This window comes from Dromiciops gliroides, chromosome 2, assembly GCF_019393635.1.
Source record: "Dromiciops gliroides isolate mDroGli1 chromosome 2, mDroGli1.pri, whole genome shotgun sequence".
Lineage (NCBI taxonomy): Eukaryota > Metazoa > Chordata > Mammalia > Microbiotheria > Microbiotheriidae > Dromiciops > Dromiciops gliroides.
In genome coordinates this window covers 473723874-473738184 of record NC_057862.1, presented here as the reverse complement: position 1 = coordinate 473738184, position 14311 = coordinate 473723874, and the positions used below count along the sequence as shown (strand labels likewise).

Genomic DNA, 14311 nt, shown 5'->3' with positions numbered 1-14311 from the left:
GGTGACAGCTGTGGGCAAAGCTTTCAGTACCTACAGGACTCCCGTTGGACCGAGGGAGGGAAGTCAGTCAGCTGTCTACCTGATTGGGCACCCTCTGTCCTCAGGAGCCCTAACTTAAGGAGAATGTCCATTATTACATATAGAAATGCTGGCTTGTGATAGGCTACCTGTGGCCATATGACAGACCAACTCATTCTATGTATTTACAGTCAACTCTTCATTATCTATGGTTGGGTGCTGGGTAAGCAGAGGCTCATGAATGAATAACTATCAGAGCTAATATTCATTTTCTCACCGATAAAATCAGAACCCCCTTAGAGGCTGAATTTTCAGATTAGTCTATTCTATGACTGACTCGGGTTGTGCTTCAGTCTCTCTTCTAGATAAGATGGGGATCACCCCAGTCCATCCTATTTCACTGGAGAGCATAAGGATTAATTAGATGGTGTCTGTGAATCCCTTTAAATCAAAGTGTGAACAGTAGGACAAGTGTACTAAATCCCCTACAACCCTGTCACCTAGAGTTATAACTCACAAAATCACAGTCTATCAAAGCATCTTAGAGGTCATTGAGTCCAACCCTCTCATTTTATAGCTTAGAAATGGGAAGCTCAGAAAGGACTCCTGAGCAAACTACTAGTCAGCCCAGACTTGAGCCAAGGCCTAGGGAGCCCAGGTGTAATCATGATACTTCCCAGCACCTTCTCTGTCAGCAAGACCCAGGAATATTAGTGCCCACAGGGGGACAGACTGAGTTGGAAAATATAAGCACAAGAAGGCAAGAGATCTGAGAGCTCCCACAAGATTTGAGTGTTGCTCAGGTGGCAAACAATATATAAACTACATTCATTATTCATTGGGGAGATATGGGCGAGATAAAAATGTCTGGAAATATTTTATTAAAGTTTCTATTAATTAACTTCCCTTTGGTATTCATTCATTCATATAAGCCACAGAGTCAGTTGCAATAGTAATAACCACCACTGCCACCAATTACGACCAGCATGACCACTCGAATTTATATAGAAAGAATAAGAGCAGGATGGGCTACTAAGGTCCACACGGCACCTCCCCTAATACATCTTCCAAAATGCACAGAACTCAAAACATTGACTTACCTTTCCCCCGGTCTCCTAGCAGAAAGACCAACCCCAATATAGGATAAGGATTACTTGAGTTGTTCACATACAAGTAGTCCTCACTCACCAAATCAATCAGCATTTATTAAGGATCTACTATGTAGCAGACTGGAATTAAGGTTTCTGGGAGAGATAGCAACAATCTGATACATACATGATACCACTCTGATGGCAGAAAGTGAAGCAGAATTAAGAAGCCTCTTGATGAGGGTGAAAGAGGAAAGTGTAAAAGCTGGCTTGAAGCTTAACATCAAAAAAACCCCCCAAAACTAAGATTTTGGCAACTGGTCCCATCACTTCCTGCAAACAGAGGGAGAAGAAATGAAAGCAGGGTCAGATATTATATTCTTGGGCTCAAAGATCACTCCAGATGGTGACTGCAGCCATGAAATTGAAAGATGCTTGCTCCTTAGAAGGAAAGATATGGCAAATCTGGACAGCATACTTAAAAAGCAGAGACATCCCCTTGAAGACAAAGGTCCATATGGTCAAAACTATCATTTTTCCAGTAGTAAAATATGGCTATGAGAGTTGGACTATAAGGAAAGTTGGCCGCTACATAATCAACACTTTTAAATGGTGATGCTGGAGAAGACTTTTGAGAGTCCCTTGGACAGCAAGGCGATCAAATCAATCATTACCTAAAGAAATTAATTTAACCTATTCACTGGAAGGTAAAATACTGAAGCTAAATACTTTGGTCACATAATGAAGACAGGACTCATTGGGAAAATCCTCTGATGTTAGGAAAGGCTGAATACAAGAGGAAAAGGAGATGACAGGGGATGAGATGGATAGATGGTGTCATGGAAACAATGAACATTAATTTGGATAGATTTCAATAGATAGTAGAGAATAGAAGGGCCAGGTCTGCTACGGTCCATGGGGGTCCATGGCAGAGGAAAGACATTAAACGCACAGAGCTCCTGATACAATTACCCCAAGAACAGCAATAAAAGAACCCCTGGAGCAGAAAAACACACAAAAATATGGGCTGAGATTATTCTCCAGCTATAGATAGATTACAGGGGGCCATGCCGGGCTACGAGTAAAGTCCAACCCTGTGATCACACCGACAGAGACCCCAGAACTGGGTACAAGTGAACAATAACACATGTAGCAGGACCATGCTAAGTGCTGGTAATACAAAGGCAAAAGTGAAACAATCCCTGCCCCCAAAGAGCTTACATTCTATCTGGAGAGATACAGTATAAAATATGTAAAAATACATACATATAAAAATTATATACAAAATAAATGCAAGTTAAGTTGGGTGAAGGGAGACACTGGCACCTAGGGGAAGATCAGAGAAGGCTTCATGTAAAAGATGTTGCCTGCATTGAGGTTTGGTTTTTATTTATTTATTTATTTATTTTTTTTTTTTGATGAGACAATTGGGGTTAAGTGACTTGCCCAGGGTCGCACAGCTAGTAAATGTTAAGTGTCTGAGGCCGGATTTGAACTCGGTTACTCCTGAGTCCAGGGCCAGTGCTTTATCCACTGTGCCATCTAGCTGCCCCTGCATTGAGTTTTAAAGACAATAAAGAATTCTAAGAAATGGAGATGAGGAGAAAATGCATTCAAGTCAGGGGGGACAATCAGTCAGGGCAAAAGCATGGAGAAAAGAGACGGAGTACCAGACCATCAAATCCAGCCAAAGAACATAGAGGGGAGACCGTGAAAGGCAAGTTGGAGACCACTTTTGAAGAATCATAAATGCCAAAGAGCAATGTTTGTATTTGGTTCCAGTTTAGATGATATATAGCCCCTGCCCTTACAGACCTTATAGTCTAGTGGGGGTAGAGGGAGAATGAGACACATACAAGGACAACTATAACATACAGCAGAGGTAGAAAAGCATCAAAGAAAGTGCTAAGTGAAATCTGAGAGGGGAAGTCATTATTAACCAAGAGGATCACAGAAGATTTCTAAAAGAAGCTGGCGTTTGGGCTTGGCTTTGAACAAAGGGCAGTAATTTGACAGGCAAAGAGGTGGAAGCAATACTTTCTCAGGTAATGTGAATAGTATGAACAAAGGTCTAGAGACAGGAAAGCCCGGAATATGTCCAGGGGACAAAGGGTAGAGCAGTTTGACTGAAGCATGAAAGGAGTAAAAAGAGAAAAGACTGAGAAGAAAGAGTGTTGTCAAGGGGTAGGCCTTGAATGTCAAGAAAAGTAATGTCAATTTGGTAAACAATAAGGAACCAGTGAAGGTATTTGAGTGAAGGGGCATGGCATGACCAGATACATACAGAAGATTAGTCTGGCCTGAATAGGAAGAATGGACTGACAAGGTGAAAGAGGGGATGTGAGAAAATGTATTTAAAAGGATATTACATTAGTCCAAGCAGATGGTATTGAAGGTCTGTAGTCAACTGGGGGTAATGGGATTAAAAGGAAGGGGACTGATGCAAGAGATGTTGCATGCAGAGTACTTTGCCATTTCCTTCTCCAGCTCATTTTACAGATGAGAAACAGACAAATGCACTTAAATGACTTGCCCAGGGTCACACAGCCAGTAAGTGTCTGAGGCCATATTTGAGCTCAGGAAGATGAGTCTTCCTGACTTCAGGCCCAGTACTTGATCCACTACATCACTTAGTTGCCCCTCAATCAACTGGAGTTAATGGGATTAAAGGGAAGGGGGCAGATGTAGGAGATGTTGTAGGCATGGAATACATAGGACTTAGTAACTATCAAAATATGAGAAAGATGAGGAAAAAGAAAGAATCAAAGATAATGCTGGGTTTTAAACATGAGAGATGACAAAAATGAGCCCCACTGGTAAAAACAGTAAAGTCAGACCTCTACCTCCAGCCTCAGTCTTTCCTGAGTTTCCATGCTATGTCCTTAAGAGTTTATGAAGGGGGCAGCTAGGTGACGCAGTGAATAAAGCACTGGCCCTGGATTCAGGAAGACCCGAGTTCAAATCCAGACTCAGACACTTGACACTTACTAGCTGTTTGACCCTGGGCAAGTCACTTAACCCCCATTGCCTTGCAAAAACAAAACAAAAAGAGTTTATGAAACATGGGGCAGCTAGGTGGCACAGTGGATAGAGCACCGGCCCTGGAGTCAGGAGGACCTGAGTTCAAATCCAGACTCAGACACTTAACACTTACTAGCTGTGTGACCCTAGGCAAGTCACTTAACCCCAATTGCCTCACCAAAAAAAAAAAAAGAGTTTAAGAAACACACACAAAACAAAACAAAAAAAGAAACCAACAAATAAATAAATGGATGGATGGATGAATTAATAAATAAATGAGTGGATGGATGAGCAAGTAAATAAATAAATAGATGCATGAATGGGTGAATGAATAAATGAATGAATGAATGAGATTTGAATAAAAAGAGCCTATGAAACAAGTCCAGCTAGATGTCCTACAAGCTTGTCCAATTCCACACTTCCAAAACAGAACAAAATATCATCTTTCTATCTAAACCCTCCCTTCCTCCTGACATTCCTTCTTCAGTTGTGGGCACTTTCCTCTTTCCAGTCACCCAGATTCACAACATCAGAGTCATCTTCAACCTTCTCACTCCCCATTGCTCCTCACATCCAATCAATGGCAAAGTCTTCTTGATTTTACCACTACAATAGATAGATAGCTCCCAACCATTCCTTTCACTTCACGTAGCTACCACTTTACCATTTCTCTCCTGGACTATTGCAATAGCTTCCTAACTGATCCAACTGCCTCCACCTTCTCCCTCTCCAATCCATCCTCCACACAAGTACCAAACTGGTATTCCTACAGCACAAATAAGTCTGACCATGTTACTTCTCTGCTCAAGATGGTTCCCTCTTGCCTCTGCATAAAATACAAACTTCTCTTTTTGGCTTTTGAAGTCCTTCACAACTTGGCTCTAACCCACCTTTCTGAGCTTATTGCCTATTATTCTTCTTTGTGCTCTCTGCCTTCTATCCAAATTGGCCCAATTGCTATTTTCCATACAAGACATTCTATCTTCTGTCTCTCTGCATTTGCCCAGGCAGTTCTCCACACCTGGAATGCACTATCCTCTCACCTCTCCCTTACAGAATCCTTCACTTTCTTCAAAACTCAAGTCAAGGGTCAACTCTTACAAGATGATGTTCTCAGGTGCTAGGATTCCCACCCAGATATTATTTTGTACACATTGTATAGTTAATTTTCAATGAACATGTTGTTTCCCCCAGTAGAATGGAAGCTTCTCTCTTGAAGAATAATGTGGTATATTGGGTAAAGTGCCAAAGTTAAAGCCAAAAAGATCCAAGTTCAAATCCTGGACAAATCATTTCACTTCTATGGGCCTTCCCTTTCTCATTTAAAAAGAAAAGGGGATTAGCCTAGATAGCTTATGAGGTCCCTTACAACTCTAAGTGTATAATTCTATGATTCTTTTGGGAAGAAAAGTGGCATTTTCCACACAATAATGAACTTGGTCATACCCCACACATCCCAGTGATTCTGAACCCATGTAGGTCATCATCTAAGCCCCACCATCCTATTCCTTATTTCCAACCTCCTCAAGCCTTCCATCCCAAAGTTCCAACCAAACATCATGTACCTCATTCATTGTACCCTCTGGAATGCCTGTTCAATAGGCACCAAACTTCCCTTCAACCTATTCCATCTATGAGCAATTACTGGAAATCTTGGCTCACTGGTTGAGGTGAGGAAGTAGAAATACTCCTTGCTCCTCATTGCTACTTCCAGGTTCTCTCCCTTCCTCCATCAATCTTCCTTTGATGTCCACACTATTCATATCTACCACCCAAGCAAGATCATGCTAGCTGTTGTCACTCCCCTTCCTTCCTCAATGAGTTTCATATGTGGCTCATGATTTTTTTCTTCCTCTCCAACTCCTGCCCTCATGATAGAGGACTTTGACTTTCTTAATGACTCTCCCTCAAACACCCTAGCCACTCAGTTACTCTACCTACTCACTTCTGTGGGGGCCAAATTTGATATAGGGAGAGTTAATTGGGTGACACCTTAATATTGGGGTTCAGAAAATAATGAGGGACCTCTAGGTCCAAAGCTCCCTCCCCTCCAAACTGCCTTTTTAGATATTTCTCCCAGGCCAATAAAAAAGGAGCCTAACAGCCTCTTTTCCACAAATGAATCAGGTTTTACTAATAGGAATAAAATAAACAGCAAAGGTGAAATTAATAAAATCAAAGACATGGGAATAGGGAAAAAGAAATACGGATAATCCCCCTAATTCTAACCTAAGTCTATACAATCCCCAAACTCGTTTCCAGTTCAGCTAATTCAAAAGAGCAGGGCTCGTATGTTAACTCACCACCTGGGGTCCGTAGCTTTAATAGGAAACAACTTTGCAGCCAGGGCCCGCAGGACAAAACTGCTAAGAAAGAACCTCTTTCTTGCCTGCTCCTGCAGCTCACACCACTGGAAAGAAAAATGACTCTGGAAAGCCTCTGAACTCCCCTCGGTGAGTGTTTACTCTCCCTCCCCCAAAAGGGGAGGTCCTTCAAACTGCCTGTGGAGAGTGGTTTCTCCTGCTGACATCAGCACCATAGGTCACTCAAGACAGGACAGGTGTAGCCCATCCCAATCAGTCTACCAAATCCCATTATTTTTACCACACTCTTCATCATGTCTCCTACTGCAACCTGCTGAGCCCTCAGCCTTGGATCACTGCCACTGGCCACAGTTTTCACTTGTGCCACTGAACGAAGGTATAGAAAATCATGCAACTGTTCTGACTGGATTCACAACAAATGTATTGGTCACACAACCTTGGCCAGGCCCCAGCCACTATATGCACATACAGATAACTCCTTTCCCAGTTCATCATGGTCACTAACCCCTTCACTGTCCAGCTCTTATCCTTCGCTCCCTTAGTCAACCTTTGGTGAAAGAGAGTAAAGAAACCAAGAACATCTGTGCCATGGACCAACGGCTGCCAGTGTAATAGTGGGAAAACCAAGGATGGTGTCTTAAGGGAGGACCTGCAGTGCCCACGTTCCTGGAAAAACCAGGCTGAGCCTCACCTGAGGCATGGCGGGTAAAGCGGGGTCCCTGGCTGGTGACAGGGATACTGGGCAGCGAGGAACGGTTAGCTCGTTTCTTCAGGATGATGCCAAGGCTGGTTCTGCATGGGCTTCCCAACTTGGAGGAAACAGACAGAGATCCACCACTGTGGAGGGGAATGAACCCTGTGAGGAACAGAAACAAAAAAACACACAGGAGTTCAAGTAGCACCACTGAGGGGCACCTATGCTGCCTCTTAGCACACTGACCTGTGCTTAGAGAGTGGCCCAGCAAGAGCCTGAGCCAGCTGGAATACATGGCAGTGTCACCCAAGCATTCTCTCAGGGATGACTCAATAGCCTGATCTTTCAAGAGACAGGGAACATGCCCTTGGTCTGCTACTCAGAGGAAGACAGCCTCACTTCTGCGTATCCTCCTTCTGAGGTCCTTGACTTCCTCTGTTCCAGGTTACCAGGGAACCTACCCACCCAAACACTCCTTTACCTTCCTTTATCATGCTTCTGGAGCTCAGACTCTGAGACAGAAAGTCTCTGTCTCTCTGCTTCTCCCCTTGCTCCCTGCCCCGCCGGAATAACTCCATCTCTTTCATTTGCTTCAGACGCATCTTCTCCTGGGCTGACTTGGCAATGGTCACCTGGATCTGTACATATACAATGCAAACTTGAATTGCACCCCAAGGATCTTGCCCAGCACCCTACTGGTATCCCTTCTGTCCCTAGAATGATACTGGTTTACAAAGAAAGAAAGTACCCAATCATACCAGGCCCTCCCAGGCCACTTTTTTTTTCCTAGTCCTTCTCTTTTGCTAACTAACAAAAAACCACAATGGAAGATTTTGTTTCTTTGTTTTCCACTGATGTTCAATCTGAGCTTCTCTGGGATCCAGTTGGATTTGAACCCTAAGTTCGTCTCAGGGGTATCCAAGATGCTGGACAGAGCAGGCTAAAAGAGGTCTAATTTATACTCAGTTCAAAAGTGTACTTCTTATCCATTCATTTTAGTTTCTTGGCATTAAAGGAAGAGGTCAGCTCAATAAGGGGGGAAAAATAGCCTCCCATCCTTTACTGTTTTATCCAGATCAGAGAAATAAAGGGAAAATGAAGCCCAGAAAGAAGAGCAATGTACCCAAGGTCAGGCTTCAGGTTGGGGTGGAATTGTGGATTTATCATTCAGCTCAGGGCATTATCCTGTTGGCCCCTGAGGCAGCTGCCCCTCAGCACAGGGGGTGAGGGAGCTGGACTTGAGGTCAGGAAGATCACGGTTCAAATCTCCCCTCTGGCCCTGGACAAGTCACCTAACCTCACTCAGGCTCAATTTCCTCATCTATAAAATGGGGTTAATAATTGTACCTATCACACAGGGTTATTGTGGGTATCAAATAAGACTGTCTCTAAAAAGCATTTTGCCAACTTTATAGCACTTTATAAGTGTCCGCTATTATGGCTGCAGCAGGAAGCAGTGTTCTCTGATAACTGGGCGACTGCTCAAATGACCTGGTTATAGTTTATTTAAGGCCATCTGCCCTCATCTGCCATCCTTCCTCCTCTTTGAGCTATGTACTCCCTTCTGCCTGATTTCCCCCACACCTCATCTATGCCTCTTTCACACCTGCTCCTTCTCTTTCCCTTTTGTCCCTTTTCCCATCTCTTACTTCCCATTCCAAGTAGTAATTTAGTTCTCAGGTGACACCCAATGCCCTCTTCCAATAAGGCTCAAATGACTGAGGTACAATGGGGCAGCTGCAAATTTGCCCAGGTCCACTCTCCTCCTATTCCTCCTAGCTAGAATCATCATTACTTCAACACACACACACACACACACACACACACACACACACACACACACACACACACACACACGACTGAGAGTCAGTCGCTGAATCAGCATGTCACCCTCTATGATGGCTACCATGTCCATGGTTCTCACACATACCCTGGAGCTGCTTTCTGGTTGGTCCCGTTCTTTCAGCAATTGCTGGGTCCTAGTCCATTCATCTTTGTTGGTGTGGCTGAAGGAGAGGGTTGTCAATGGAGATGCAGTCTTTGAGGAATGGACGTCAGACTTTGTGCCATCAGCTGGCCTGGCTCGGACAGCAGGGACCATTGGCCTTGCTTCTGAAGAGGTAAGCATATTCTTGATGGTATTAAGACACCTAGCATACTTGCTCTGAAACCAATTCTCCAGGCCATGAACTAACATTGTTATCATTCCTAAACCTCTCAAAACTTGTTCCTTCTGTCAAACACTTCTGATTGACTCCCCAAGTAACAAATTAAACTTAGTCTTCAAGGGCACTAAAGCCAGGTACAAGATAAGCCATTTGAGGAGCAATACAATCAAGGCATTTCTTAATCTATATGTCTGGTCAGGAAAAGGGTAAGAATTTAGTTGACTTGTCATGTATGACAGAAGGAAAAATAAGGAAGGGTAAGAAGAGAGAAAAAGAGAGGGAGAAGTAAGAAGGGATGGAAAGAAGAAAAGAAGGAGGGAGAGAGGTAGGGAGGAAGGAAGGAAAGAAGGAGGGAGAGAGGGAAAGAAGGAAGAAAGGAAGGAAGGAAGATAATACATATACTATGCATCTCCAGTGTTTAAGGCAATGTACAGCACAGTCCCTGCCCTCAAGGAGATTCCAATCAAAGGGAGGAGAAGACTAGAACATGGACTAGAACTTCAGAGTCTCACTTCATAGAATGTTAGAGCTGGAAGGAATCATAAAGTGCAACAAAATGATCCCCTTCATTTTACAGATAAAGAAAGTGAAACCTCAAAAGAAGTGACTTCACCAACATCATAAAAGTGATTAATGTCAGAGCAGGGATTTAGCCTGTGTGGGTGGCTCTGCCAGCATTGCTAACTTAACTCTGCCAGACATCAGTGAGCTTCGTTAGCTATTTTCCACCTACGTGAAGAAATGTGTCCTGGGAATGCAAGAAGGTAATTTGCAAGGAATGCTATTGTCCTAATTTTCAGGGAATTTTGGAACTAAAACCAGCTCCCCAAACTTTCTCCTGCTTCTTTTCTTGCTTGATCAGTTTGCAGTAGGCAGCAGAGAAAGTGAAAAAAGCACTGAATGCCTTCTCCAGTGAGTATAAGCTGCTATGTGACTCTGGGAAAGTGGCTTAATGTCTCTCAGCCTCAGTTTATTTACTGGGCAGTAAGCATTTCTATAGCTCCTACTAGGTGCCAGGCATTGTGCTAAGCATGGTCTCATTTGATCCTCGCAACAACCCTGGGAGGGAGATGCTGTTATTATCCCCATTTTACCAGTAAGGAAAGTGAGGCAGAGTTTAACTGAATTGTCCAGGGTCACACAGCTAATAAGTGTCTAAGGCTGAATTTGCACTCAGGTTTTCTAGAGCTCTCTCCACTGAGCCACCTAGCTGCTGCCTCATCTGCAGAATGGGAATACTAGCACACATCTAATGAGGCTGTTGTGAGGATCAAATGTGAAGCACTTTGCAAACGCTAAAGTTTCATTCTTCTTTAACATCTCAGTGCCTCAGTTTTCTCATCTGTAAAATGGTGATAATAATACTTGGGCTAAAATGACATTTTAAATTGGAACAAAAATAACAAAACCAGGGGCAGCTAGGTGGCGCAGTGGATAAAGCACTGACCCTGGATCCAGGAGTTCCAGAGTTCAAATCCGGCCTCAGACACTTGACACTTACTAGCTGTGTGACCCTGGGCAAGTCACTTAACCCCATTGCCCCATAAAAAAAATAAATAACAAAACCTGAAAACTGACTTATGATGCAATTATAGTGACCAACCTTATCTAGGAAGAGTTGAGAAAACCCACCTCTGCTTTTCTTTGCAGAGGTGGAGGACTACAGCTTAGAATGCCTCCTATACCGTCAGCCACAGGTGATGTACTGGTTGTGTTTGTCACACTGCCTTTTGTTTTTCTTTCTTTTTAAGCTCTGATATAAGACATGGTTTCCTCACTAGGATAGGGACGAGGAGATTGGGGGGATGGGAGGGGGAGAAGGAATACTTTGGAAAGGAAGGGATATACAAGAAAAATGTATCAATCACAATAAGATTTTTAAAATATTAATAATACTCATAATCTACTTCATAGTGTTGTGAAGACAGTTTGTAAACCATGACATTTACTCTCTTACTGTGAACCACAACAGAATGCTAGGCTCTCATACAGGAAGCTAAAACCTAAGTAGACATGGGTGGGCGGGGAGCCGAGTTCCTGCAAAGGCTGAGCATGTCAGAGTTTTCCCCAGGCCTAGAACTTTGTGTCCTGAGATCAGGCACTCCCTAACCAATAGTATGCTGAGCATACTTCAGGGACAAAAATGAGCAGGCAATTTTCGAAGGAAGAAATCCAAGCTACCGGCAACTATATAAAAATGCTCCAAATCAGTAATAAATACAGCAATGCAAATTAAAGTAAATCTGAAGTCCCACACGTCAGATTGGCAAAGATGATACCCTCCCTGCGCAAAAAGGACAAACGTTGGAAGGGCTGAGGGAATCGGGTACTTTACTCCACTGTTGGAGCTGGGAACTGGTCCAGCCATTCTGGAAAGCAATTTGGAACTATTTCCCCAGAGTGATTAAACTGCGCTTACCCTCTGACCCAGCAACACCACTACTAGGCCTGTTTCCTGAAGAGATGATCAGAGAAAGAGGGGCAGGACCCATATGGATAAAGATACTGATACAATTAGGGGAGGCTAAGCTCCAGAAGAAGCTGCCCTGGATAATTCCAATCAGCAAAATAACTGCTTCTCCAAGTCCCCCGTCCCCCCCCCCCCCCCCCCCCCCGCCTCAGGAACATCCTAAGGTGTTCACTGCTTGGACCTGTTGTGACTTGGACAACCCTGGCATTCCAACCCCTCCTGCAATCCAGTCCCTCTAGGTTTCTGGCTCACTCACTTCCCCACCTCTCCCAGCCAAGTAGATCAGATCTAGTATCCATCCATCTTGTCCTGCCCTCTCCAAGGGACTCAAATCAGCATTTTAAATCTGAATTCCTCCTCACCACCCTCCTGCTCCTCCTCATCTCTCCACCCAAATCCTCTCCCTGGATTTCCTCCCAGGATTGGTTTCACTCTGCTGAGCTTGAATCATCCAGAGAGCTCATTAAGCTCAGGGGTCCTAGTCCCAGGGTTTCTCTCTCCATAGAATATCAAAGCTGTAAGGGACCTGAGACAACACCTAGTTTATCTCCCTCATTCAACAGTTGGAAAAAACTGAGGCCCAGAGAGGTGGTGACTTGCCCAAGGTGAGACAGAACTGTTCCTTACTCCAAAGCCACTGGTCTTGCCTGGTAAGAATTTAACTGGAAAGTGACATTTTCCCCAGTTCCCATTCCCACCAACTTGCCAAGAGTGCTGGACAGCAAATGAGCAGGGGTGGGCATACATACCCACAGACTTGGGGCTCCTCTCCCGGGGACTGTTCTGCTGCGCCAATCTTAAAAGAAATCGGAAAGGGGAAAAAAACCCTTTTTAAAGCCATATAAAGAGATAGCAAGACAGAAATGTCCCTTTCAGGTCCAGGGTTTGTGAATATAGTCTCCATGAAGAAGAAGAGAAGGCGTGGTGCGGGGGAGAGAATGTGTATTTGGGGAAGCAGCTGTTAAGGGCAGAGTTCACACTCTGAAAGGCTTTAGAATGCTGATGAATACAGTGACTGACCACAGCTCCCGAGGAGCCAAGATGAACTGTTACCCACACCTCCTGACAGAGAAGGGGTGGATTCAAAAGACAGAATGAGGCATAAGCGTTTGGACAAAGCCAATGAGGGAATCTGCTCTGCTTCATTGTGCTTATTTGTTATAAGAGTTTTCTTTCACATTTTTTAAAAATATGATTATTCAATGTAGGGAGGGGGGAAGGAATGGGAGAGAAAATAATTGCTTGCCGGATAGCAATTTGGAACTATGCCCAAAAGGCTATAAAACCGTGCATACCCTTTGATCCAGCAATACTACTACTAGGTCTGTATTCCAAAGAGATCATAAAAAAGGGGAAAGGACCCACACGCACAAAAATATTTATGCTCTTTTTGTGGTGGCAAAGAATTGTATCCACCCATCAATTGGGGAATGGCTGAACAAGATGTAGTATATGAATGTAATGGAATACTACTGTGTTGTAAGAAATGATAAGCAGCCAGATGTCAGAAAAACCCAAAAAGACTCATATGAACTGATGCTGAGTGAAGTGAGCAGAACCAGAACATTGTACACAGTAACAGCAACATTGTACGATGATCAACTGTGATAGACTTAACTCTTCTCAGCAATACAATGATCCAAGACAATTTCAAAGGACTCATAATGGAAAATGCTCTCCACATCCAGAAAAAAGAACTGTGGAATCTGAATGCAGACTGAAGCATACTATTTTTACTTTCATTGTGGCTTTTGTGTTGTTGTTTCTTCTTTCTTGTGTTTTCTTTCCCTTTTGTTCTGATGACTAATGTGGAAATGTGTTTAACATGATTGTAATGACTAACCTATATCAGATTGCTTGCTGGTCAGAAGAGGGGAGGGAAGGGAAGGAGGGAGAAATATTTGGAACTCAAAATCTTACAAAAGTGAATGTTGATGACTAATGTTTAATGTGATAGTACATATATAATCTATATCAGATTGCTTTCTGTTTTGGGGAGGGGATAGGGAACAGACAGAGGGAGAAAAATTTGGAACTAGAAATCTTATAAAAACAAATGTTGAAAACTATCTCTACATGTAACTAGAAAATAATAAAATACTTTTATGATTAAAAATGAATGTCGAAAACTATCTTTACATGTAATGGGGGGGAAAGTTCTGGTAAAGAAAAATGTTTTAAATTTTAAAAGAAAAAGGTTTTAAAAAACAAAATAAATATTTGGTAATGGGAACAATTAATACAAATTAAATTTAGAAAGAGTTTAGCAGAAGATACAGATCAGTAGGAAAGTAGTTTAGCAAACACAAGAATAGTCATGTGATGGAATTCAGCACCTAGCATGATGCCTGATACATAGTAGGTACTTAATAAATGTTTGTTGATGGAATTAACTACATACAACTTTTAAAAGAGAGACAACTAATTTGTTACAAAAGAATGAGCCCTGAGCTTGAAGTCAACTCTAAATTTCATCTCTGCCACCAATATGACCTTATGCAAATTACTTAACCTCCTTAAGTCTTATA

At 43.0% G+C, this 14311-nt stretch overlaps 1 protein-coding gene across 1 annotated transcript in view; it reads right to left on the bottom strand.

The window, feature by feature from the left end:
- Window positions 1-14311, bottom strand: part of TOGARAM2 (TOG array regulator of axonemal microtubules 2) — a 99526-nt gene that overhangs the window by 44729 nt on the left and 40486 nt on the right. Inside the window, exons 9-12 of the mRNA XM_043986703.1 lie at window positions 12533-12579; window positions 9076-9257; window positions 7627-7783; window positions 7143-7307 (exon numbers count right to left, since the gene is read on the bottom strand). Of these exons, the coding sequence (XP_043842638.1) occupies window positions 7143-7307; window positions 7627-7783; window positions 9076-9257; window positions 12533-12579 (551 nt within the window). The remainder of the gene's footprint in view (window positions 1-7142; window positions 7308-7626; window positions 7784-9075; window positions 9258-12532; window positions 12580-14311) is intronic.